The following is a 27,354-nucleotide window of genomic DNA, read 5'->3' as shown; positions in this document are numbered from 1 at the left end:
TAAATAAACATCCTTATACTGGCACCGGGGTCCTTGCTTTTATTCATTTTATTATTTCACAATTCAAAAGACAATGAGAAGCAGGCACAATGAAGAGTAGGAAACAGAACTAAAAGTACAGTTGTGGAGGTCTTTGATTATTCAAAGTCAATTACATTGAAATAAGTAATTTAAAGAACTAAACTTAAATGTAAGTATAGACACAAGTCCAAGCACCAGTGGCCCATGCATCTCATCGATTGACCTCACAAGCTTCATAATTTAAATATCTGCATCTGCAGCAAATTAATCTTGATAATGCCATGGTCCGTCTGTTAGACTGTCTCACAAATTAATTCCTAGACGTTCTGTTTAGATGTCTGCAGGGCTGCCAACTTTTGAGTTCAACTTGGAGTGGGTGGGTGGGTGTTATGTGTATATATATATATATATATATATATATATATTTTATTGACCTGTTGAGCTGCCTCCTGTGTGCCAGTCCTTCACCACAGAATAAACTCATGAAATTCAGTGCAGACAAATCATAGAAACTGCTCAAACTGGCTGTTTTAACTCTGTAAAGCCTGACATTAGAAGTAATGAAATGAACACCTTTAGATAAAATATTACAAAACATCTGCTTTTATGGCTCATATAGTCTTATAAATTGAGAATATGGAGGAAAAAACTCTTCATTTTTATTAGAGAGTCAAACTGAGCAAAAATATGAAGTTTTTGCAGATGCTGATATTTCTATGATGAAATTATAATGCCTGTCATATAAATCAGTGACATCTTTCTAACAGTAGAGAAGATACTGACATAAACTGATCTAAATATCATTCATCACTCTATATCTCCAGTAATATGTCTATATCTCCAGTAATATGTCTCAGTAAGATGAGATGTAAATGATGCAAATATATAATGCAATGCTGATTGAGAGATGAAGAAATAAACGCTCCTCAGAAGATGTGAGATGAAGATCATTCCTCCGCTGAGGAACAGAGAAAGTAAAAACAAACGCTCCTCTAAAGATCCTGATGATCAGATTTGAGACTAAAACATGATTGATGGAGAATCTGCTTCAGTCCAGTAAGAGTTCATCTGGAGATATGACTGCAGTTATTCTGACGTTTACTTGATCAAAATCAGTCAAGATTTGACACGAGAAGCAGCAGCTGAAGCTGGACACCTGTACAATTACACTAAAAGAGCTTTTACTGGAGAAAAAAGAATAAACTATCAATGACAGAAGACATGAGGAGATTATGTGAAACAGGTTTAACAGCATCATATTGATCATTTAGAGAAATTCATATATCAAATGTGATGCATTAGCTTCATAAGGTTAAGCGTTATTTACTGCACCGGAAGCATGCCACTGTGATTCCACTAATGCCAACATAATTTGTGATATAACACACCATGGTGCTGGTTTAGCAGTTCCTGGGGCAGGAGCCATCGAGACACTATACAGTACTTTCTGTTTGATGGAGAGGCTCTGTACGCTGTCCTACAGTTCAGTCTCTCAATCACGGGATCTGTCTGTCAGATGAACTCCTGCCCCAGGACCTTTTTTGGCAATAAATTAGCTTTTCTTAAAGAAACTGGTTTGGCGGATCATGTAAATTGCTTGTAAATGTAAAAAAAAAAAGCTTGTAAAAGATTGCTCATGTCTGATTATGCCCAGCCGTTTAAGTCAGGACACATAACTAGCTGTTGATCTCGATTAACTTGTTCCTTCAGGTGAACAATGGCAAGAACACCTGCAGGATTGAGAAATATCAAATCACTTCTTTAAATCTCTGATTTCAGTCCCAGATGAGCATCTGCTTTATTCAAAGTCAGTCAACCAGCTCACTTTCTTCTGAATGCAAACCCATGAAACATCATTTCCCCAGCTTACAAACAATGTTACAAGAACCTTTTGCTAATGTTCCCATTAAGTTATTAAAATGTCTGAATATTCTCTCCAGTTTTTAATGTTCTAAAAAAAATGTTTCCTTTGTAATGTGATCATTAGAGAAAACATTAAGAGAATGTTTTCTTTATTTTATCATTTTGCAAACATCATGGAAACATATATTTTGAACGTTCTCTGAATGTTGTAAATCAAGTAATAATATTATAGAAAGAAATAATAAACACAGAAAGGAAAACATTATTTGCATAATTTGGTTTATACTATGGGGCCGCTGAATGCTTGAATCTGATTGGCTGACGAACATTCTAAGGTGTGCAATTATTTTCAGGGAAACATACGGCAAACGTAGTTCAAGGCAGCTCTTGAGCGCAAATTTACACTACATTTTGCTACAATTATCCCACGGTATCACGATGAAAACACAATCTCAAGTGTCCTGCCTTTAAGTCTAAATGCATTTAGGAAAAACAGCATTTTAATGATAATTTTGCTACAGTTTTGGCTTGATCGTGTTAAACATGTAATCAATACCTTTTCATTTAACTTTGCAACTTATAAAGCAATAAAATATGTTTTTAATTCACATATTAAAACTAGTGTAGGAAAGGGCAAGTGTTATTTAAAGGTAATTCCTTACCTTACAATATTACTGTGTCAGAATAGTAATGTGTTACATGACTCCTGTGTTACTTTTGAGTTACTTTCACCAAAATAACTACAGAAGTAGAACTTAACTTTCTAAAATGACCAAATGTACTGCAGAGCATTGTAGATCCAGTAGAGGGTGATACGGTGGAGCATAATGACTGTGAGCTATCAGGCATCTCACCAATGTAGTGCTGCGTCCCAATGTGCCTACTGAAACATACTATATACTCAAAGTATGTACTCTTTTGGTGAAGAAAACGTACACACTTTTGAGTGTGTAGTAGAAGAGTAGGCAAGCTTTGGGACCAGAGGTGTAAAATACTTGAGTCATTTTACTTGATTACTGGACTTAAGTATTATTTTGGGGGATTTGTACTTTATTCAAGTACAATTTAAACTGGTTACTAGTAATTATACTGGATTACATTTCTGAAGGAAAAACAGTACTTTTTACTCCTTACAATTTTATTTCATCTTAAAAAGTACATTACATTTTTATTGTATCTCATGCATGATAAATATGCTAAACAGAAGTTCAAATGTGCGTGCTTGACATGAGAACCAATGAACATTGTTTTCATACATCAAGCACATATTTCTACTTCAGTTATGACTTTCATCAGATAAATATCAGGCTTCAGAAGTGCACCATCAAATCTGAGGAGGCATATTGAGGAATGAATAAAAAGGTTGTTTCGATAGAGCCGTTGGCTGTGTAATACTGTCACAAACGAGGCCCTTTGCGCCTCCTCTTTCGCACCACCAGAGGGAGCCCTCACCGGGGTACTAACTCACATTCGGACTTTACCTCCCCGAGGTATACCTGGGACTGATCACCTGCACCCGTCATCAATTACACACTCACTCACACACAGACTGTTCCTCGCACCTCAGTGTGAAGTCTTGATTTGCCACGGTGATCACTACTGAGAGTTTTTCCTCTGTTTATTCTGCCTGCCTGTGTATTACTGTGTAGACTGTTTATCTCGATTATGATTCCTGCCGCCTGCCACGACCCTCTGCCTGTCTTCTGACTTGTGTTCTGTATTGTCTACTGTTGTTAATAAACTGCAGATGGATCATCAAGCTTCTGACTTGTCACAAATACTTTATATTAGCTCAACGCACAAGTTTGAGTGCAAATAAATCAGTGATGAGAATTTAAATACAATTAATATTTTTGTGGGACTGATTGTTTTTTTGTTAGTTTTTTTATTAAATGTTACAAATCTCCAAAAAATGTTTAAATGAACATTTTATGTTAAATAAATTGCAATTTATGTTTAGTGAGGTTCTTACCTGGTAGTGGATATTATCTCATTATATGACACATTGAGTAGCAATTAAGACTGTCAATGAGTATTTTTTAATCTTTATAATTACATGATTTGCTCATTAATCTAATTAGTCATTAATTATTATTTATCAATATATACTGAGAAAAAAAACAAAAACAAAACTCTAAATGCCCCAAATAAACAATTAAAGTTGAATTATGCTTTTGGAGCAGGTGTGGGGAACACTGATCCTGGAGGCCTCTGTCCTGCAGAGTTTAGCTCCAACCCTGAAGAATAAATACCGTCCTGAAGAGCTTGATTAGCTTGTGCAGGTGTGTTTGATTAAGCTCGGAGCTAAGGGCCACCGGCCCTCCAGGATCAACGCTCCCCATCCCTGTTTAAGACGGTGATGTTGAATAGACAACACTAAAAAGTGGCCTTTCCTTTTTTCATTCTACGACTCTCCTCATTAATGCAACACATTCTTGTATTCCGTCTGGAATAGGTTTCTAGCCTCTGCATCACATCTTGCTCTTCAAAGGAGTAGTTCTCCCAAAAACGGGCATGTTGTCCCAAATGTTTATGACTTCCTTTTTGTTCAGATGAACACAAGAAAGATTTTTTGTCTGTATAATGCAAGTGCACAGTCCCACACAAAGTGAACACGACGGTCAAGTTTAAAATATTGGTATTAGTATTTTTTGTATTTATCGTTTCACTAAAGAAGACACTGATTCATTAACAGGGGTTGCATGAGTTACTGTCATATTCATTTTTGGACGTCCCATACACTTGCATTATACAAAGAGAAAAGAGCTTTTCTAAAACTCTTAGTTTGTGTTCATCTGATAAATGAAAGTCATATAGGATGGCATGAGGCTGGAAGTTTCCTTTTAATCCCTTTCCCTGGATTTGTATGTATGTTGTTTCATTTTCTCCCTTTAACAAAACTTCTATATATCTGCTATACTTCTACTTTTTCAATACTTGAGTACAATTTAAAGTTGTACTTTTTTACTTTAACTAGTATGTTTTTGGCCAGATACTTTTAATTGAGTAAAATTGTCACTGAGTATCTGTACTTTCACCTGAGTAATTTTTACACCTCTGTTCGGGACTCTATGACGTCACACAACCGCTGTGTCGCATCTGTTACACGCACCCTGTCTCTGTAAACTGGCCTGTCAATCATCTTCTCACTGTTATCATCCTCCACATTTCATTTCATACCGTATCGTTGATCTGCCAGTCTGTTCTCTTTCATGCAGAGAACTCTGCTCATATTTACTGTATAATGATGCATTTAAAACTTAGTGACCAAATTAATGTTTATAAAAGTTCACATGGCTGTTGCAGATTAAATATAACACAGATAACAATAACATTTGTTTTTTTACCAGGTTAAATGTTGATTATTAGTAACTGAAACTCCTTTTTGTAAACCTCTCTACCTAACTGTTGATCATGGGCATCCGCCACATTTGTGGTTTTTCTACACAAATGTGTTCCTTTTCTTGTTTGTAGTTCTGGACCGAATCCTTCACCAAAGCGCAATGGATTGTGGGCAATTTTAGCCATTAGAGTCGGATCCACGCTTCAAAAATCAACCTGAAATAGTAGACCATCCGGGGACTTCTGCATACACTTTTCAACATACTATGCTTTGGGACACACTTACTGTAATCTCACGTACTATTAAGGATGGCTAGTATGAACATTGGGACACAGGGTAGGTCTTCTGCCATCTTCACCCAATTTAATTTTGGGCTAAAAGTGTGTTTTAATGCAAGTGTTACTGAACATGTACTGAGTAAAATATGAATGAAAACTGATTAGTAATCTGTTACTGTTATGCATTTCTTTTGTAACGCGTTACTCCCAACCCTGAATTTAACTACAGAAATGCACTACCCCTTTACATATTGCATTGCCACCCATATGCTGCCATATATTACGGCTGTATTTTTATTTTGTGCCTGTCCTTCTCTTGAATCAGCTCTTGAAATCATGTCATTGGTTTACTTAGAAATTTAACTGAAGTAACTTTTAAAATGTTCCCACTTCATTAAGTTACTTTCAAGCATATATCTTTTATTATAGCTTTTGATTGTTTTACTTCATTAAGTGGTTGATCCTTTTTAACCAAAGGATCTTCATCGCTACTCGGGTCCTTTAAGTGTAATCACTGCGCATGCAAACTGACTGTAAAACAACTGTTGGATCAGGAATGAAGAGACGGGGAGTCCGGGGTGAGGTGATGGTGAGGAGTTGTTTATTAATGATTCCAGTCAAATATCAGATGAAAAGTGGAGAAGAACATCAGAACCATATTTATCCAGTTCATATGAGTTTACAATATGAGGTTGTTAAGCTTTACATATAGAACTATGCACAGTATTAGTAGTTTAAATTATGGGTGATTAGGCCGTTGTGATTACCCGGAAAATAGCTGAAAAGTTTTCTTTGCTTGGATTTTTATAACATAAAACCAAAGAACTGATGAAGCACAGGATACCCACAATAATAGCCACAGCTTTGTGCACCTATAAGAATAAACAGAAAGCATTTGCATTAATTCATGGTGTGAAAAGTTGTTGCCTTTGTGACCTTAATCCTAATGTTGAAGCCGTTTAGTTATAATTGTTGTATTTGTGAATTATTATAATATATTACGTGATGTATTATTAATATGAAAGGCCGACACAACCTTATATCTAAATAACTGAAACATTTTTGACATAATATAGTGTTTAATATAGTCAAATGTGAGACATGTATGAGTACAGTATAATCCTGATATAAAAGGTCATGCTGAATAACTGTACTTGCTGGGATTGTGGTGCATCGTATGGAACTACCTTCTCCAGAAGGCTTAGTGCTTTCTGTAGTTTTTGGGAATTTTGTTGTGGTTGATATTGCTTATTTAGGTCACCCTGGATCAGGTTTTCATCGCTGCCAACCACATCCTGCTGTTCTTCTTTCTTCACCATAGCTTTGTCGTGCTGTACTGAGTTCGAACGGCTGACCCCCGCATCAGCGTTCTCAGCTATAAAGAAAGAAATGGAAAAGTAAAAACAATCATAACTCATGAGACATAAATTGAACGTTTCAGATTCAATACAAGTTCAGCTCAATTGGCAGCATGCATATAAAAAGCATGTATATATAAAAAATAAAAATAAAAGCTCACAGGGTGGGACCGGTTGAATAACATTCCCATCTCCTCCATTAGTCCTCCAGTGTTGATATAGATCTCTGATGATTACAATGAGATCTACAATCTTTAACAACTTAAACGAGACAAAAATACAAAGTGTGAGAAAATCATAAGTATGCTGTTTAAACATCACTGTAACCCAAACTAACTCAATCAGAGCCTTAAAACTCATCATATTTGAGTTCAGTTTATCAGTTTCTGGAGCAGGAGCCACCAAAACACTGCTTTCTCTTTGATTTAGAAGCTCTGTATGCTGTCCCAGGACCGTTTTGACAAGATAATAACATAGCAATTACAAAAAAAAACATAGAAAAGCTGATAAAGGTTTGCTCATTTATATTCTGACTACAGACCAATCCTTTAAAATCCTCATGAAATCAAAGTCAGTCAATCAGTTCTTCTTCTAAAAGCAAACCCATGGCATGCCATTTCCACAGCTAACAAAAATATTATATTTGTCGTATTCGTTTTGGGACATTTTGCTTTATAAGACAGTATAGGCTCTCAGTCACAGTTAATAGGTTAAAAATCAATATAATCCTAAAATAATTAAAATCAGAATAACTCACCATCGCTACAATTCCTTGGATAAGAGATAATGGCCCATAAGGTTCTGATTCCTTAAAATTAGAACTGACGATTAAATTAAATTTTTTTGCTTTTTGCATTTTACAGTATTTTTTTTTTGGTTTTTTTTTTTTTTGCTTTAGAGAAGTTGAGTTTGCTCTTTTATAGCGCAATAGAGCACGCCCTTTAAAGGTGGGGAATTTTCCAGATCGGTTCCATCAGTGCAGACAATGCTGTTCAACTAGTTTCACAAGTGTCGAATGCAAAACATCACCAAGAATGAGAAAGACTGTCTTCAGCTGACAGTTACAATGTATATCTGTGTACACAGTGTTTGTACAATTCATTTCTGACTCATTCCTTCAGATTCTGAAAATACAATAAATTGCAATATAGTAATTAAAAGGTCCAGCCTTAAGGTACTCAATGATGTGCTGTTCCCTTTCGAGGGAACTTCAACTGCGTCCTCTAGGGGTCGCTATGGGGTACACCTCGGCTTGACCGGTGTCTTGAAGCATAAATCTAAACACAACATTTTTTTTTTTTTTTTTATAGCAAAAAATGTAGAAATATACAAAAACAGGGAAACAAGACATTAATATATTCCTACAAAGAACAATCAAAAAAAGTAAAGACAGAAAAACAATTATTCTGGATTTGCGTACACCAAATTATGGAATTATCTATACAGAACAATGCAGAAAAAATTACATCAATCTAGAAAAGCTGTCGTAGTGCATCAAAAATGTGGCACTCTTTTTGTTATTTGTAAGTCTTAGAGAGGAAACAAGACAATCAAATTTAGAAAGAAAAAGGGGAAAGACAAAATATGAATAATTTTGCATTCAAAATAAGAAAATTAACAACATATTCAACAGGTTGTAGCTTTGGATTTTCATAATAAAAATAACATCTTTGAGGACGAAGGCATGAGTCACATTTAAGGTTAGAAACACAGGTGCTTAAATCACCTCATAATTTGTTGGTAACACCACAATCAAAAAACAAATGGGCAGCCGTTTCCTCAACAAAACCACAAAATGAGCAAGTCTCATCAACATCAGCATATTTAGAAATAGACAAATTAACGGGATACATTTTATGAAGGATTTTATAATGAGTCTCCTTAACTTTGTTAGATATACAAAATGTACTTGGCAAAAGCCAGGCCTTTCTCCAATTTATATTTGTTGTAAAGGAACCCCAGTAGAATTTCCCTCTTGGAGTAATCTTTCTCTTTGTCGGAAATATTTAGCGAATATGTTTGTTATTGCATTTCCGATCTAAAATATCAATACCACCCAAACATAAAGCCGGATAAACACTATTGCCTTTACTGAATTTGAGGTGACATTTAATTAACTGGGTTAAACCTACTGAGATGGCTCTCATCAAAGTATTATATTCCTTTAAATTATGCTGATTCATAAATTGTTCATAAGTTAAAATATTACCAAAATCATCAAACACAGATAGAATACAGTTCAAGTAATTATTAAACCATCTAGGGAAAAAAGAGACTTATTTAACAGTTAGTGTTAGACACATTATTCAAAAGGAGAACTTTGTGGAGGAGAAACCATGGGGAAAAAAACATTTCCATGAAAGAAGACATTGCTGATGGAAGATAGATAAGGAAATAGGTAGCTTGCCAGGCAAGAAATTGCACTTTAGTAAGAAAGACCACCAAGTTGGTCAAATATCTTATTTGGAAAGAAAAGCACAGTGACATTGGATTCATAAGGCATCTTCTCATCCAATTTACTTTAAAGGTGTTTACAGTATCAGCAAAGTCCAAAACCTCAAGGCCACCTTCGCTTCTGGAACTAGCAAGCACTTCTTTTTTTAACTTGTAAGGTCTATTTTTCCAGATAACATCCACAAATATTTTATTAATTTCCTTTATGGCTTTACCGTTGACAAAGAAAGAGCAGAATATACAAAGTGAGATAGCCCTTCAACCTTAGATAAGAGAACTCTACCATATAATGAAAGAGCTCATTAGTGATATGAATTCCTAAATATTTTACACTTTTTTTTTTAACTGGGATACCTCCTAAGAATATATCATCCATATCATGAATTGACTTAAATTCACATTTCAAAGCATTAGATTTATACCTGAGGCACATGAAAATTGGTCAACCAATTCCAGAGCTTTGGAGTCGAAAGCTTTATGAAAGTCAAGAAAGATTATGAGACCATCTGAATGAATTAGATCTGAATAATCCAGCAAGTCCAGTACTAATGTGACGGCCTTTCATGAAACCAGACTGAGATTCTGAAATAATATTGCCTAAACCAGTGGTTCTCAATTCCAGTCCTGGAGGCTCCCTGCTCTGCATATTTTGCATATTTCCCTTACTTAACACACCTGATTGAGATCACATATCTCGTTAAGCTCGTTAAGAGAGAGAGAGAGCCACGAACTGAACTAACGAGCTGATGATCTCAATCAGGTGTGCTAAGTAAGGGAAATATGCAAAATGTGCAGAGCAGGGAGCCTCCAGGACTGGAATTGAGAACCACTGGCCTAAACCATAACTTAATCTCTTAGCATATACAGAGGCTAATATTTCATATTCTAATGTTAACAAAGAAATAGGTCGCCAATTATCGATTACCAAAGGATCCTTGTCAGGCTTAGGTATCAGAGAGATGACTCCCTGGTTCATAGTAGCTGTCATGTCTCCCTGACTGATGCATTCTTCACACATATGAAATGAAGGCAATTTAATAAACTCCCAAAAATGGAGATAAAAATCAACTGAAAGCCCATCGATCCCAGGGGATTTACCTTTTTTCATTTTATGCAGAGCTTGCTTGATTTCATCAATTGATAAAGGAGAATCACAAATTTGACTATACTCTAGATCGATAACTTTAATATTGTGTTTAACTAAATCAATACATTTTTTCAGAGATATTATAGTTGAAATTAGAGGTATAAAGATTGCTATAGAATTTTGCAACAAAATCTGATATTACTTTTTGGTCTTTGGAAATGACTCTGTCAATATTAAGTGCAGAGAGAGTTTTCCTCTGACCATTTCTTTTTTCCAGAGCAAAGAAATAGCTAGAATTTATTTCTCCATTTTGCACGAGATCTTGTATATGCACCTTTAGCCAAATCTAAATAGGTTTCATCAAGCTCCAAATTTAACCGTTTTATTTCTAAATGATCCTCTTCTGTAATTTTACTTTTAGCTAGTAATGTATTAAGTTTATTAATCAGCTCTGAATCAGTTTGATGTTTACTCTTTTTAATTGTCTGGTGGAGGCAGGATGGAATAACACAGAGCTGTTATCTCCATAAGAGCGGAGTCAGGATTGTTTCTCGCATGACCAGACGTGATAATTCCACAACTGGAAGAGCATTTTAAGATTAATAAGCAGGAGCTATAATAAATGATTCATAGTTGCTAAAATATCCCTCTATGTTATGCATTATGTTTGAATCATGAAATATTAAGTTTAAAAGTTTTTATTGCATGAAATAGCTTCAGATTTGAAACATCTGGTATTTAGGGGGTATTTAGGAAAACATTGCCATATAGCAACAGTCACTGAAGGCCAACTCATTCTCATTGTCATCACTCTTCATTCTTTCGCTTTGGCCTTTCCATCAAAATTTTGCTGTATTCATTTTCTGAATTTTGCGTTGATTTTAAAATTCTTATGCTTACCTACAAGGCCCTGCATGGTTTAGCTCCAGAATATCTGACAGAACTTTTAACTGTCTACACCCCAAGGCGTAATCTTCGCTCATCTGATTCTGGCTTTTTAACTATTCCTGTAAGTCGTTTACGCTCTATGGGTGACCGGGCCTTCTCTTCTGTGGCGCCACCACTCTGGAATTCTCTCCCTACTGAAATTAGACAGGCTGAATCCTTTAGTGTTTTTAAATCTTCTCATAAAACTTACTTTTTTTCCGGTTAGCATATATGTGATTAATTTACTTTGTTTTAATTTTAATTATTATTATTTTTTTTTTATTTTTTTTTTTTATGATTGTCAATCTCAATGTATTTTTTTCTTTATGCCTTGGTAAAGTGCTTTGAGATGCAACTTTTAAAGGCGCTATAGAAAATAAAGTTTATTATTATTATTATAAATATGTCCTCGTTCTCCAAGACTATTTCACCAAGTATGTGAATTTGTACCCTATGAAAGACCAAAGAGCTGTAACGGTTGTACAATGAATTTTTGAACAGTATATCACAGAGCATGGTGTTCCTGGATGCCTTCATACAGATCAAGGCCGTCAGTTTGAGGCAGATTTAATCAAGGACTTGTGTTCCAAGTTGGGTGTCACCAAAACCAGGACTTCTCCTTATCATCCTGCGGGAGATGGTTTAATGGGAAGATTCAATTGCACCCTGAAAGATCAGTTGAGTAAATGTCTGTACCAGCAAACAGAGCCATTGGATAACATGTTAAGGGCAATCCAGTTGTCTTATAATACTAGTGTACATAGCAGCACTGGATACACCCCTTTCTTCCTCGTTCATGGACGAGAAGCCAGATTGCCACTTCGTTTACTCTTCCCTTGTCCTACTGAACCTTCCAGTGCCTCTGCAGGCACCCCAGATACACTACATCACTGGGTCCCATCGTACATGCACATGGCTTCCCCTATCACTGCTATGCCGATGACACACAGCTCTATCTCTCTTTTCAACCAGATGACCCAACGGTAGCTGCACGGATCTCAGGCTGCCTGGCGGACATCTCGGCATGGATGAAAGAACATCACCTACAGCTCAACCTGGCAAAGACGGAACTTCTAGTCTTCCCTGCCACTCCGACTCTACAGCATGACTTCACGATTCAGTTAGGCTCATCAATAATTGCCCCATCAACCTCGGTCAGAAATCTTGGTGTAATCTTTGATGACTAGCTGACCAGCACATTGCAAAGACCGCTCGATCCTGCAGGTTTGCACTACACAACATCAGAAAGATCAGGCCCTTTCTGACAGAGCATGCTGCGCAACTTCTTGTCCAGGCCCTTGTTGTTTCCAGGCTGGACTACTGCAATGCTCTTCTGGCTGGTCTGCCATCAAACACAATCAAACCTCTACAAATTATTCAGAATGCAGCGGCACGACTGGTCTTCAACGAGCCCAAAAGAGCGCATGTTACACCTCTCTTCATCTCCTTGCACTGGCTACCAGTGGCAGCTCGCATCCAGTTCAAGACACTGATGCTTGCGTACAAAACTACCACAGGCTCAGCACCCTCCTACTTCCACTCACTATTACGAACCTACATCCCCTCCAGAAGTCTGAGATCTGCTAGTGAGCGACGCCTTGTGGTACCATCACAGAGAGGCTCAAAATCACTCTCCAGAACATTCTCGTTCACCATTCCTGGCTGGTGGAATAATCTTCCCACCCCTATCCGGAACGCTGGATCCCTGGCAATCTTCAAGCAACAACTGGAAACTCATCTCTTTCAGCAGTACTTGACTTCATCCTAAACTCAAAAAAAAAAAAAAAAAAATAATAATTCTTTCCCTCTATCTTTCTCTCCTTCCCTTGCTAGCTTGTACTTATTTGAACAATGACTGAGACTTGGTGTTACGAGCACGTCCTCTGTCTGATTGCCTCTTCAAGATTAATCGCTTCTTGTATTCCCCAATTGTAAGTCGCTTTGGATAAAAGCGTCTGCCAAATGACTAAATGTAAATGTAAATGTAATGCTTTCAAGTTCCGTCAAGAGAATCAGGAACATGCTCATGAGCAGCAAAAAGCTCAATATGACAAAAAGGCCAAATATACCTTGTACAATGTGGGAGATTTGGTTTGGTTGAATGATCCTGCTCATTCCCGGTGTAAACTGGCCCCACATTGGAAAGGACCCTACACTGTAACACAAAATGTTCAGCCTACTGATGGTTATTCTGTACTTTATGCTATTCAGCCAAAAGGTTTTCCTGAAAAGACACCCACTAGTACTTCTAATTCTTCTACACTTGCTATCCAGGGGAACTTGCCTTCGGTTGTCTTTACTGGTGAGGTATTTGCTTTTGGGACAGTCCCCCTGAACTTGACTCAAAAAACTGGACAGTTTACTGTCACACAGCCTGATGACATGGACTGTATCCTCAAAAGTGGACCATCCTACTATGGCTCTGCATGGTGGGCCTGTCAAATTGCCTGCAAGGTTTAAAGATTATGTTGTGAAATAAGAAAAAAACAAACAAAAAAAAAACACTTATCAGTTCTTAGTTTTAGAAGCTTTGCTGCAGTACGCATAAACACCCCGTATTGTGTTTATTGAAAATTTTGGTTGTATTGCACCAATAATCTGCACATTGTTTTGTCTGGTTTAAGGACATTGTTACTTTCTGTGTATTGAAAACATGGACGTGGTCTTCCTGTCCCCACGCCAGAGCGAAGGGGGTTCAGCTCCGGGATCGGGCGCTGATTACCCCTCTGGGGGTGGTGGTGCCTGGATCTAGGAGTATAGAGTGCATATGGGGAGTGTGAGTGTGGGTACTATGTCCATTTTTGTGTGTCTACATGTGGGGCGAGGGTGTGAATATTCTTTGCGTGCATGAGGGTGGGAACGTATGCTTGTGTATATGTGTGCTTGTTCGTCTACGTCTATGTGTCAGGTTGGGCCTTAGACTCCACCTCACTCATCATCTCAGTCGACCCCCACCCCACCACCATGCCCTGCCGGTGGAGGATGCCGCCGGTGCGTTGGTGGTTTCTCGCGCCGGGGCAGGATGCTCGGGTGAGCGCTGGCCCACTCTCGGCGGTCGCTTGGCGGGGCCTGGCCCTACTGGCCTTGCTGGGCCCCGGTTGGGGGGTGGGGGGGCCCTTGGATCTCCGGGCCCAGGGCTCGGTCTGCCCTGGTGTGGTCGGCTGCCGGCGGAGCCTGCGGGCTTGCCGCCACGGCACCCTGGGGTGTCTATACTGTGGCTGTCGGATGTCCCACCTTCGGGCTCTCCTCTGCCCTTTTCTGGGTGGGGGCCGCAGTTGTCCCTGCGGTGGTTCCCCTGGGGGTCCCGTGCCCTGGGGGGCCTCCGGATGTTTGGGGCCTGGGTCTCTTCCATGCCTGCTTCATGCCTTTCGGGATGGGGCGGTTGTTCCCCACACACACACTATTAAACATTTACATGGAGGAACCTTATGAACACAAGCGCGCTCACACACACAGGTGTACACTCAAGCATTCACATTGGTGTAAAAACGGGTGCTCACAGACACACATTGTTCTGATCCGCTGTTGCTTCAAAACTTATTTTGTAATATTAGTTATGCGTGTTGCTCAATAACATTTAACATTTAGAATTTATTGTGATTCATACAGATGTTGGTTGTTGCTGCAGTTTCTCTGATGTTGTGTCTTCTGTTGTGTCTTCTGTTGTTTTCTCTTTTTGTCAGCAGGTATCGAAGCAAATTGTCTGTTTTTTTGTTTTGTTTTTTTTCCCTCTCTCTCTCTATCCCCCATTCTCCTTTTTTCTCTCTCTCTCTCCCCCTTCTCTGTTGACTTTATCCACAATTGTTTTTTTTTTGTTTGTTTTGTTTTCTAATTCCTTTTTTTTTTTTTTTTTTTTTTTTTTATTATTATTATTATTTTTATTATTATCATTATAATTATTATTATTATTATTTTTTTATTATTATTATTGTTATTTTTATTTTATTTTTTTCTTTCTCTCTCTTGTTTTCTCTGTCCCCTGGTCTTGTCGGTCATAGTATGGTTAAATAAAAGGGTATATAAAATTTAATTAATTAATTAATTAAAAAAAATAAAATAAAAAAAATATATATTAAAAAAAAAAAGGCTGTGAATGATGATAGCATAGCTACACATACGTACTGTCATGTGTTATCTGTGTTACTGACAGGCCGGGTAAAAATAAATAAATAAAAAAAAGAAAAAAAAAAGAAAACATGGACGTTTATTTTCCCACAGGGTAACTAATGTGAAGTTGTTTGTTTAATATTCATTGTATTCTTTTTCTGGATGTTTTTGCCAAGGACTTTTATTTTGGTGTTGCATCCTCTGAGAAGGAGGGTCAGGTATGTGAAGGGAAGTGCGGGAAGAGAAGAGAGTAGAGTGTGGCGGGCACAGAAACTAGTTGCTCTCCTCCCCGGTTCTAGGGCTTTGTTCAATAAAAGTTACTAGCTGTCGATATTTTCAAGTACATCGTCTTTATTCACATCAACCCACGGGCAGCTAAAACCCCATGCCTTATATTTATAATACATTATAAGGGTATTTTTAAGGCATTGTAATGAATGCATAATGAATTATAAAAAACCTTTTAATGTGTTATAAAATCTCATGAGTCAAGTCAAGTCAAGTCACCTTATTTCTATAGCGCTTTTTACAATGCAAATTGTGTCAAAGCACTGCACAATATCAAAAAAGGAAAATAATGTGTCAATAAGTTTAAATAGTGTCTTTGCAATAAGGTCGGCGATATCGCTGGAAATGAAGCGTCCCCAACTAAGCAAGCCAGAGGCGACAGCGGCAAGGAACCAAAACTCCATCGGTGACAGAATGGAGAAAAAACCTTGGGAGAAACCAGGCTCAGTCGGGGGGCCAATTCTCCTCTGGCCAAACAAACCAGCAGTTCAGTTCCAAACTGCAGCAAGTCAGATTGTAAGGGCTCAGCTGGTTCCAGTGGTCTTTTCCGATGGCTGTCTAAGTGGCGGGGTCCTCAATGGGGATCTGTCTCTGGCGTTCATCCAGGTGTTTGGCCTCTGCCTACGATCAGGGACACATACGTCATCTCCCGGCGCTGATCCTCCATCTCAGGTGTTCGGTCATCTCAGATCATGTAATGGTTAGATCCAGACTGAAGTTCTGTAATTCCTGAAACGTAGAGACAAGCAGAGACATGATTAGCGTAGCTGCTGTTCCATCTAAGCAAAAATAAATTGTTCAACCCTTTATTATTATAAAGAATAATAATAATGTACATTTGATCAGATATAACTGCAGTACAAGATTATAAAATGCATTATGTGTATGCTTGGCTAAAGAGATGTGTCTTTAATCTAGATTTAAACAGAGAGAGTGTGTCTGAACCCCGAATGTTATCAGGAAGGCTATTCCAGAGTTTGGGAGCCAAATGTGAAAAAGCTCTACCTCCTTTAGTGGACTTTGCTATCCTAGGTACTACCAAAAGTCCAGAGTTTTGCGGCCTTAGGGAGCGGGTTGGATTGTAGCGTGGTAGAAGACGAGTTAGGTACGCAGGAGCTAAACCATTTAGGGCCTTATAGGCAAGTAATAATATTTTGTAAATGATACGGAACTGAATAGGTAGCCAGTGCAGAGACTGTAAAATTGGAGTAATATGATCATATTTTCTTGATCTGGTAAGAACTCTAGCCGCTGCATTTTGGACTATCTGTAGCTTGTTTATTGAAGATGCAGGACAACCAGCTAGCAGTGCATTACAATAGTCCAGTCTAGAGGTCATGAATGCATGAACTAGCTTTTCTGCATCAGAAACAGGTAGCATGTTTCGAAGCTTGGCAATGTTTCTAAGATGGAAGAATGCTGTTTTTGTAACATGGGAAATATGATTTTCAAAGGACAAGTTGCTGTCTAAAATAACACCCAGATTTTTGACTTTAGAGGACGTAACAGTATATCCGTCTAGTTGTAAATTATAATCCACGAGATTCTGTGTACTGTTTTTTGGTCCAATAAGTAATATCTCTGTCTTATCTGAATTTAGTAGGAGGAAATTATTGGTCATCCAATCTTTTACATTTTTTACACAATCTATTAGCTTAGATAGTTGAGAAGTTTCATCTGGTCTTGTTGAGATATATAGTTGAGTATCATCAGTATAGCAATGAAAACTTATCCCGTGTTTTCTAATAATATTTCCAAGGGGCAACATGTAAATTGAAAATAGCAGAGGACCTAGGACAGATCCTTGTGGTACTCCATACTTTACTGGTGATAATTGAGATGACTCCCCATTTAAATGAACAAAGTGGTAGCGATCGGACAGGTAGGATCTAAACCATCTTAAAGCCTGTCCTTGAATACCAATATAGTTTTGTAATCGATCTATGAGTATATTATGGTCTATAGTGTCAAACGCAGCACTAAGATCAAGTAATACTAGCAATGAGGTGCAGCCTTGATCTGAAGCAAGTAGTAAGTCATTCGTAATTTTAACAAGTGCAGTTTCTGTACTATGATTGGGCCTGGTCTGCCTCAGTGCTCTAACAGCGCTCATCAATTACAAAATGACTGAGATGAGTTGAAATTCAAGCACGAATTCCAGCACGATTGCTTCTGTGAAAAGGGCGAGGCACGATGTCAGTAAATGCAGAATAGTTGCAAATACCTGTTTTCTACACTGATGCACACATACCTTGAACACACACCCAGTGCAGTAAATGACAAAAACATCCAAAAAACTGCTCAACTCTTTTGAAAGTAGGGCTGCCACTTGATTCATGTGAATGTGACAACAACAGCATTTTTCTGTTTTGTATAACTAAAATTGAATGGGTAAATATTTTACTATTTTATTTGCAGTTTAGACTGACTACTTTACAAAAATTATTTTACTGTACCTTTTTAAGTACCAGTTAAAAATAATCACCAGTGTAGAAACAATGATCCAGAGAAAGATTCGAGCTGTTTTCTACTATTCAATAATGAAACTTTTTTTCCTGCAAGTGCATGTTATTCTATGGTCCACTAGGCCACCCATAAAATCATGACATTGGGCTTTTTTTTCTTCATTTTATTTATTTTGACATATATCAGGAGCACTCTAATAAAGCACTGATTTTAATTAAATTATCACACCTAAGCAATATTACGATCCCTTTTTTCCGATTTAAAATTGAGACTGAAATTGCTTCCCTTCACACAGCTTTAAAGACATGTGGTGCACAACGATGGAGTAAAGAGTAATAGTCTTTAATTCCAACTTAAACACAATGGACAGGAGAATCACCAGGAGAACATACAAACACAAACTCACATCGATCCTGGACCAAGACCAGACAGACTTGTTTTTTGGGCCGCTGTGCCAAGATTGAGTTTGCATGCAGCACAAATACAGCGGCGTTTAAATAAATAAATAAATAAGATTAACGTCATAATGTTTCAGTCAAAATTACGATAATAAAATCATGTTATATTCAACCATCAACCATCCAATCTGTCATTCTTCACATGTATTAACATGAAAAACAGGAATAAAAATGTTCTACATTGATAGTAGGCTCCAACTCGGTTAACTGACTTATTTATTATTAATGATAAAACAACGTTGGCAAAGTTATATCGTTTGTTTTCTGAGGTAGGCTAAATGGTATGTTACGACTGACTAATCACAAGCTGTTTTATTGACTTTTTTGAAACAGACATTTGTTTTATTAAATTATTCTGATTTTTTCCAACATTCTTTCTGATAAGCATTCATTTTTATTTCGAGCTGTAAATAGTAAAGTGGAAACGATGATTGAGTCACATGCCGCTTGAACGGAGGCAAATACAGTTATCTCACAACATAAAAACACATTTATTGTTTGTATTTTGTGATAAAATTGACAGAAATTATAAGCTGAGACTCTGTGTTATAATAAAAGTAACAAAGCACAAAGCTTATTGGAATTATTTGTTTGTTGGTGTGCTACAAATAATGAATGGACTTGAAAACGTTAAATATGATTTCCAAGCATTTATACCGTAAATAAAACAGCTTGTGAATAGCCACGTAACATTATTTACCTCAGGCCCGAGGCTGAGTGCTAAAGGTGTGAGGGAGTGGTGTTTTGTCAATGCTGTCAAGTAAAATATATCAGGAATGTACTGTAAGAGTTCTAAAGGTGTGAGGGAGTGGTGTTTTGTCAATGCTGTCAAGTAAAATATATCAGGAATGTACTGTAAGAGTTCTAAAGGTGTGAGGGAGTGGTGTTGTGTCAATGCTGTCAAGTAAAATATATCAGGAATGTACTGTAAGAGTTCTAAAGGTGTGAGGGAGTGGTGTTGTGTCAATGCTGTCAAGTAAAATATATCAGGAATGTACTGTAAGAGTGCTAAAGGTGTGAGGGAGTGGACTCCTATCGGAACACTCTTGAGCACCTGTGGGGGATTCTGTAGAGATGAGTTGAGCAACATTAGAGATCAGGGCGTTTAAGGAGGTCAAACTGTACGTAAATATTATACGTTAGTTGAATTAAATTGAAGGATCTAGGGATGCTCAAATGCAAACTGTGTGTTTTGCTTCAAGAGAGCAATCATACATTCTTCATTCATTTATAATCATTTATTCCTATAATCATATAATCGTTTATAATAATTAGTCATTAGCATTGTATAATTTATCATTTGTTTATTATTATCATTTGTATCATTTTAATTATATTATTCAGTTACTCTTTAAGATTTTATTTAGCTTATTATTCTCCTGGCATATTATTTTCATAGTTGTTTATTCTTATTATGTGTGTTTTAAGGGCTGTTTGTCTTCATGAATAAGAGATACGTGGGAGTGTTTATGGAAACTCAAGGTTTATGGGATGTTGTTTGAAGCAGTTTGGTATGAGTATACTTGTTGAATTTGTGCTGGTCAGATGAAGTCTGAGCATTGAAACATACGCAACTAATAAACTCTTTCATCATCACTTCTTCTACTGTTCTGCTCTTCTCTGGCTTTTTCCTCAGTCAGCTTCTTGGCTGATAGAAGACTGTTAATAGGTTTTGGGTATTAGACTACAAGTTGTTCTGTTACCAGATAAAACGGATATTTGGTGTCCAGGGCTGGATCTTAATTGTCTGGTGGAGGCAGGATGGAATAACACAGAGCTGTTATCTCCATAAGAGCGGAGTCAGGATTGTTTCTCGCATGACCAGACGTGATAATTCCACAACTGGAAGAGCATTTTAAGATTAATAAGCAGGAGCTATAATAAATGATTCATAGTTGCTAAAATATCCCTCTATGTTATGCATTATGTTTGAATCATGAAATATTAAGTTTAAAAGTTTTTATTGCATGAAATAGCTTCAGATTTTAAACATCTGGTATTTAGGGGGTATTTAGGAAAACATTGCCATATAGCAACAGTGTACCACAAAGGAAACTTGCCAAAAAAAAGTAGTTTTTCTATTAAATTATGATTTTCATTTAAATTGAAATGCACATTTCTTTTATATGCATTCAATCTTAATTGCCATCAAAATCTTGCCACACACACACACACACACACACCGTTACAGTCACTGAAGGCCAACTCATTCTCATGGTCATCACTCTTCACTCTTTTTGCTGTATTCATTTTCTGAAAAGAATCAGTCATTTTCTTATTCATGCATCAATACAACTATACTACAATAAACACTTCAAATAAATGAATAACTGCAATCATATTATTGATGGATGTTACTATCTATAAAAAATCCCAATGAGGAAATACTGTATATTACTGCAATTCCACTGTGGTACAGTATTGTCAGAATTGTCATACAGTAAAACTGTTAGACAATGTTTATTTGTGAATAAAAATATGTAATTTACTAACCAAAGATGATTTTTAAAAAAAAAAAAATCCCCCTTGAGAAGAGATGGTCAGAAATGAGGTTAATTTCTGGAGCACATCATCAGGTGTGAGGGTGACAGTAGGGTAAAAAAGTGCCTTGGATGAACATTCAAATGTCATTTGACTTAAAAACAGCACATCATTGATTATCAGGCCGTCCCTTTTAATTACTATATTGCAATTTATTGTATTTTCAGAATATCAAGGAAGGAGGTAGAAATGAATTGTAGAAACAGTGCTTTGCAGCATTGTGACTGTCAGCTAAAGAGAGTCTTTCTCAATCTTGGAGATGTTTGCATCCATCACAAGTGAAACAAGTTGAACAGCATTGTTTCATTTGTCAGCACTGATGGAACTCTTCTGGAAAATTCCACACCTTCAAAGGATGTGGTCTATCACACTATAAAAGAGCTCCACTTCTCTAAAGCACACACAAAAAAAAATAATAATAATAATAATAATAATTATTTGAAGAAATCATAACGACTATTGTAATATATCCAGACTCGGTGAGTTATTCTGATTTAAATTATTTTAGGACTACATTTACTTTTAACCTATTAACTGTCACTTAGAGCATATACTGTCTTATAAAACACAGATCTGAACGTAAATAGTAATTAATGAACACTTTGGAATACAGACCTAAGAAGTTAAATAAGTTACAGAAATACGTAAAATAAGTTTTTTACACAAAATGTATATTTTTCAAAATAATTTGGAATTTTGAAAAAAACAAAACAAACAAAAAAAAAAAGCTCAAATTCAAAGAATACGACAAATATAATATTTTTGTTAGCTGTGGAAAAGTCATGTCATGGGTTTGCATTTAGAAGAAGAACTGACTTTGATTTTATGAGGATTTTAAAGGTTTGGCCTGTAGTCAGACTATAAATGAGCAAAAAATGAGTTTTTTGTAATTGCTATGTTATTATCTTGTCAAAACGGTCCTGAGACAGCATACAGAGCTTCTAAATCAAAGAGAAAGCAGTGTTTTGGTGGCTCCTGCTCCAGAAACTGATAAACTAAACTCAAATATGATGAATTTTAAGGCTCTGATTGAGTTAGTTTGGGTTACAGTGATGTTTAAACAGCATACTTATGATTTTCTCACACTTTGTATTTTTGTCTCGTTTTCCAGTAGAAATACCTAAATATCCTTAAATCAAGATACATAAACAAAAATATCATGACTATTGTGTGCTTTCTGATAAATGTATCAAAATTAATTTATGTATAAAACAATAACAAATATCTGCCAGGGAGGTCAGAAAAATCATTTCGATTGATGCTCTTTTCTTCTATGTTTGAGGTTTACATAAAGATTAGACTAACAGTTGGCTCTAATCTCTCTTTTTCATTATAGAAGAGACTCTTATCTACTATAGTAATAGATATGACGGAACAAGTTTCAAAAACGTTCAAAAGGTAAGAAACAAATGATCTCATTAAAAACTGTGCATTAAAAAGCAGCATGTATTTTAAAATCTCCCTCCAGCTGTCGTCACTGTCGTCTTGTACAGTAGGTCAAACACTCATAAACAAAGGTTTACATGTCTCTTCATATTAAACTGCTTAAGTGTAAACTGTAAATTAATATACAGTATATTTATATACATGGTGTATTTAAGTATTACTTGAATGTGGTTCTTCTGCGTCCAAAATCTATCAAAAAGATATAGGGAGAAGGTTGGAAGGAAAAGAGAAGAAAGTGTCTGTTTACACTAGTGTTTTTTTGTTTTAAAACGCATAGCTTTTGCTACGGTTACGCCTGTCATTTACACTACTCCGCCGTTTTTGACCCTGGAGACTACTCAAACAAAACGAGTTTAGTTTAAAACTCCGGGGAACAGCAGAGTCAACTAAAGCATCAGCTCCAGTGAAGATGATAGAGCGCGTGTCATTGTGTTTTTGGACGCGTTCGACCCGGGTTCGAGTCCGCCTTTTGCTGAACTTTTTGTTTTTCCCGTTTCAAATCTCGTATCGCATCAGAAAGGCATTTATTTTTAATAAAAATTAAGGAAATAATCCAAAAGTCGAACGCGCCTATTAATACACCTATTAATAGATGAGGATCAAAGGAATCACATGACTAGACAGGAGACATGAAAACACAAACAAAACACAAACCACACGATACCTTTACAAAGGCTAGAACACATTTCTTAATACTTATGTCACTTTTTCAAAACTCTATTGAGAAATGGGTCCTAGTGACTGACTGTAAAAAAACAACAACCTAGAGCCAAAACATTATGGATCTCTTGCAAAAGCAACCACTTCATTTAAAACTATTTGAACTCTTCTGGTGTTTTTGCATAGTAACTTTACACAAACACTGATGAGCCACACACACCAAACTACACACACAGATATGACCAATGTAACACCACCGTGATTATCTTGTGTGGAGTTTGTCACAGCACTCACACGTACATGTATTTACAAAAATACACTGTATATTTACAGTATTAAAAGAAATACAAGGGGGGTCAAAATCATTTATTTCTTCCAAAATACTCAGTTTTTATTTCTAAGTGAATGAATTATGTATAAATGTTTTTGCTATATAAACATAATAATGGTCATTAAACTGTGTATATTTGTGACTTTGTCAATAAGAGAGTTTTACACAATCTGTTTACATTAACAAATATAGGAATATTTCAGTATTTAATGATCAGAAAACTACATGCAATTAAAGAAATAACATTATCTGCAAAACGTTAGATTAACCTGTTAATTATAAAAGGTGAAAAACTTAAAAAATCCAAGACTCTCTTTGTCTGCTATATACAGTTATTAATTGTGAGAAATTATTAATATAATCTACTATAATTTGTTTATTCATTTGATTCCACTCTCAATGTTTTATCAGGAACAAGGATTCGAAAAAGAAGACGGATGAGCACTGGCTAAAAGAAAACAACGACACTAAAGATATAGATGTCGATAAATCTAATTCTGATATTGATTTTGACAATGATTTGAGTTACAAGAAGTCATATTTAAAAAAAGTAGTTTATCAAATTAATTTAAATTGTCCTCATTATTTAAATGATAGTTATTTTCTTGAAAAAAGGTTTTTTCCTGTCAATCAAGTACAGTCATCTAAAATGACATATTTTATGAGGCACTTTAAAATCAATGAAATGTTTGATTTAAACGGTCAGTTTGCGTTTGCAGTGATTGAATTTGTTAAAGGAGAACCTGAATTAATCGGGCCCTTTAAGCCAAAAAAAGTTGGTCAGACTGGAAAATATCCTGAGATACATCACAGCGAATATCAATGCATACATCATTTAAAACTAAAAATTAAGTATATGAAAAAGAATAAGAGAATGATAAAAACTATTTATATATTTACAAAATATAGTCCTTGTTTTGGCATAAAAGGAGATTTGTGTCCTTGTATGTCTCAACTAGCTAATTTCTCTAAAGAAATGTATAATAAATTTAATATAGATATTTACATTACTTTCCAGGACATTTATGGTGCAACTGGAAGTATAGCAAAAACAATTAATAAACTGGTAAAACCACAAAAGAATCAGAGTCATGATGATGAATATAACCATGATAAAATATTGAAATTAATAATAAAATTTAAAAAGCAATACCCTAAATCAGAATTTAAATTTTTCCTGGGAGAAAAAGAGCAAGAAAATATCAAAAATGATATTAGAGAAGAAATTAAGAAAATTAAACCAGATATAGAAATCGAGTTAAAAATCAAATTTCCCAGTAATCCAAGTTTATCACATGATCTTAAGAGCTTCGGAGAAAAACAAACTAATAATATAAAGACACAACTAAAAAAATATAATTTTACTAGGGAAATTACTGAAAATATTTGTTCACTCTTTCATTCTAAGTGGTGTGAAGTAGTTGATGAAGAATATAAATGGTTTATATATGAGAAGCTCAGTGATTATTTTAACACCTTTGCTGTTGCATTTGCTTATAAAGATATAAAAGCCATCACAAACCATTTTAATCTGGAAAGAGTAAAACTATATTTTTAAATTTAGAATAATTGTAGTGCATGTGTGTTGCTATGTAGATATAATTTTTCTGCGCTTTTTTTTGACATTGCATTGTGTAACGGCTCTATAGTGTCTCATTGATTTGTATTTGTATTTCTCTGTAATCGTCTCCATAAATCCATCTGAGAGATGAACACCTATCCATCTACAGACTCGAGACACTGTCAGACTGCTGATTCTCCATCTTAACACCTGTTCAATGCCAACAAGCAGACAACTATATCTACTCAATAAATCTATTTGCTTTCACTTGATCTCCTGCTTTCTGTTCTTGGCTGTAGGAGAGGGAATCTCAAGAATAGAGTTAACTTAACTTTAACTCTCTTACCTGAATATACAGATCATTTTCAGCCAGATAATCTGGACTAACATTATGCATATAACTGGCTGTCCTGATACAGGTCCTGATGGGTGTAGTAAGAAGAAAACACCTAAAGAAATTCAAGCCCAACTGTGAAAAAGAGTCAATTCTGAGAAGGAAACATCAGCCATTAACACAAGTTAGAGTTCAGAGAAGAATGGTTTTAAGTGTGTATGTTGGTGACTTTATCTGATCTATCTTTATTCATCACTGCTCAAAGAGATGTGTAATATTAGTTCATTAAAGGGAATTCCTTACAGAGCATGCTCTCTGAATCAGTCAGTGTTTGCGCTCTAGATTCATTAACCTCAGCTGATTTTACCATTCATCTCTATGCTGTAACAGCAGGTGAGTGACATTTACATTTAAACAGATGCATCTTTATCCAGAGCGACTTTGCATTCAAGGTACACATTATCATGCATTCCCTGGGAATCGAACCAGTGACGCTACAGCCATGCATACTTGTTTATTGTGTGATTTATTAAAATAACATTCAATTAAAAATGGAAGTGTGTCACAAAGTGCAAGTACTCCATTATCCATGATCTCAGATATTACAAATGCATCTTACTATCCACACACAAGCTTTCATTGATGTCTTCTCAGAATCAGTCCTTATTGATTCATTTGAACTGAGACTTTTGTTCCATTCTTTAAATCTCACTCAATCCACAAACTCATATCTCTGATCCACAGAAAGCAGCTGTTCTTTCACTAGATGGCAGTCTCCATCTCTGATCCTACAGATAAACATGTTATCTCCCTGATGTGTGAATCTCATGCAAATCTCCTTTCAGTGGCTTATTCCAGCAGAGGGAATCAGGATTTAGAGAATTAAAATACTGTCTTAAACTGAATCAGGCAATCAGATTGTGGTGTTTATGTGACTCCGTACTAATCTGAATATTGCCAATTGTCTAGATCAACTTTGAATAAAGAAAAGAGAGGTTTAGACCCAATACATTTTTGTTTATGTACTGAATGTGAAATTTAGCAGGAAACACAAATTATATTCTCTTTTGGGTAGTTAAGTTCTAACAGAAAATCTCAGAAAGATTGTAAATACCGGCACTGAAATTAATATAAATATTATTGGGAATATTAATAAAGAGAGAAATCATGTCTATTGATGGGAAAAACATAAAAACACAACAGAACTATAGAAAGAACTTCACTAACATAAGTGAACTATAGGGAAATAGACTAATGTGCCGCTACGTAGAAAACAGACATGCCAGCTAGTTATATACCCAATGCAGACGGCTACACTCATAACTGAAGCTGACTGATATCATCTTGGTCTGGAGCGAGGTCTGTCTGCAGTATTTGTGAAAAACTGCTCAAAATTAGCATACTCTCCGATTCCATTTATTTAAAGACTGATTTACACCGGATGATTGAGGGGCACTGTAGAGTTAGAGAGTGATAGACACTGTATGGTGATAAATGCCTGCCAAAAACGAGGCCTACGTTAAATATAAATATGTCCTGCTCACTTTATGACTTAAAACAGAGAATCAAAATATTTCTGAATAGCTGACGATTGCAGACATAAACTTAAAAGATCTGCTAGTGTTTCACATTTTCCATAGTGGACAATCAACACTGTAAACATTGACTAGTTCATCATGCAAGGGATCTCATTTATGCAGTCGATCACAGAGGGTAGACATTTCAAGCTTTCTATTCATATATTTGTCAAGTCTTTGAGGCAAGTATTTGCTGAGATTCAGGTTGTTTTATTTACATGTCTGTGAAGAGAGGTGACAGAGACTGAGACGGC

General features: G+C 36.1%; 1 protein-coding gene and 1 long non-coding RNA gene across 2 annotated transcripts; one reads left to right on the top strand and one right to left on the bottom strand.

Moving 5' to 3' along the window:
• Positions 1 to 6,085: 6,085 nt before the first annotated feature.
• LOC306885507 (phospholipase A and acyltransferase 3-like) lies at positions 6,086 to 7,747 on the bottom strand. Its single transcript, XM_079442084.1, has 4 exons — positions 7,621 to 7,747; positions 7,025 to 7,124; positions 6,693 to 6,880; positions 6,086 to 6,377 (listed from the first exon to the last, which is right to left on the bottom strand). Exons 1-4 carry the CDS (start codon positions 7,717 to 7,719, stop codon positions 6,255 to 6,257), a joined length of 510 nt encoding a protein of 169 aa, XP_079298210.1. The 5' UTR covers positions 7,720 to 7,747; the 3' UTR covers positions 6,086 to 6,254.
• Positions 7,748 to 21,591: 13,844 nt separating this feature from the next.
• LOC306885509 lies at positions 21,592 to 25,830 on the top strand. The gene is made up of 3 exons (XR_013785553.1): positions 21,592 to 21,670; positions 22,528 to 22,589; positions 24,040 to 25,830. It is a non-coding gene; the product is annotated as an uncharacterized lncRNA (long non-coding RNA).
• Positions 25,831 to 27,354: the final 1,524 nt, after the last annotated feature.

This window comes from Barbus barbus (genome assembly GCF_936440315.1).
Source record: "Barbus barbus genome assembly, chromosome: 19".
Lineage (NCBI taxonomy): Eukaryota > Metazoa > Chordata > Actinopteri > Cypriniformes > Cyprinidae > Barbus > Barbus barbus.
Note: the sequence above shows the minus strand (reverse complement) of the source record. Positions and strands in the feature narration are given on the sequence as shown.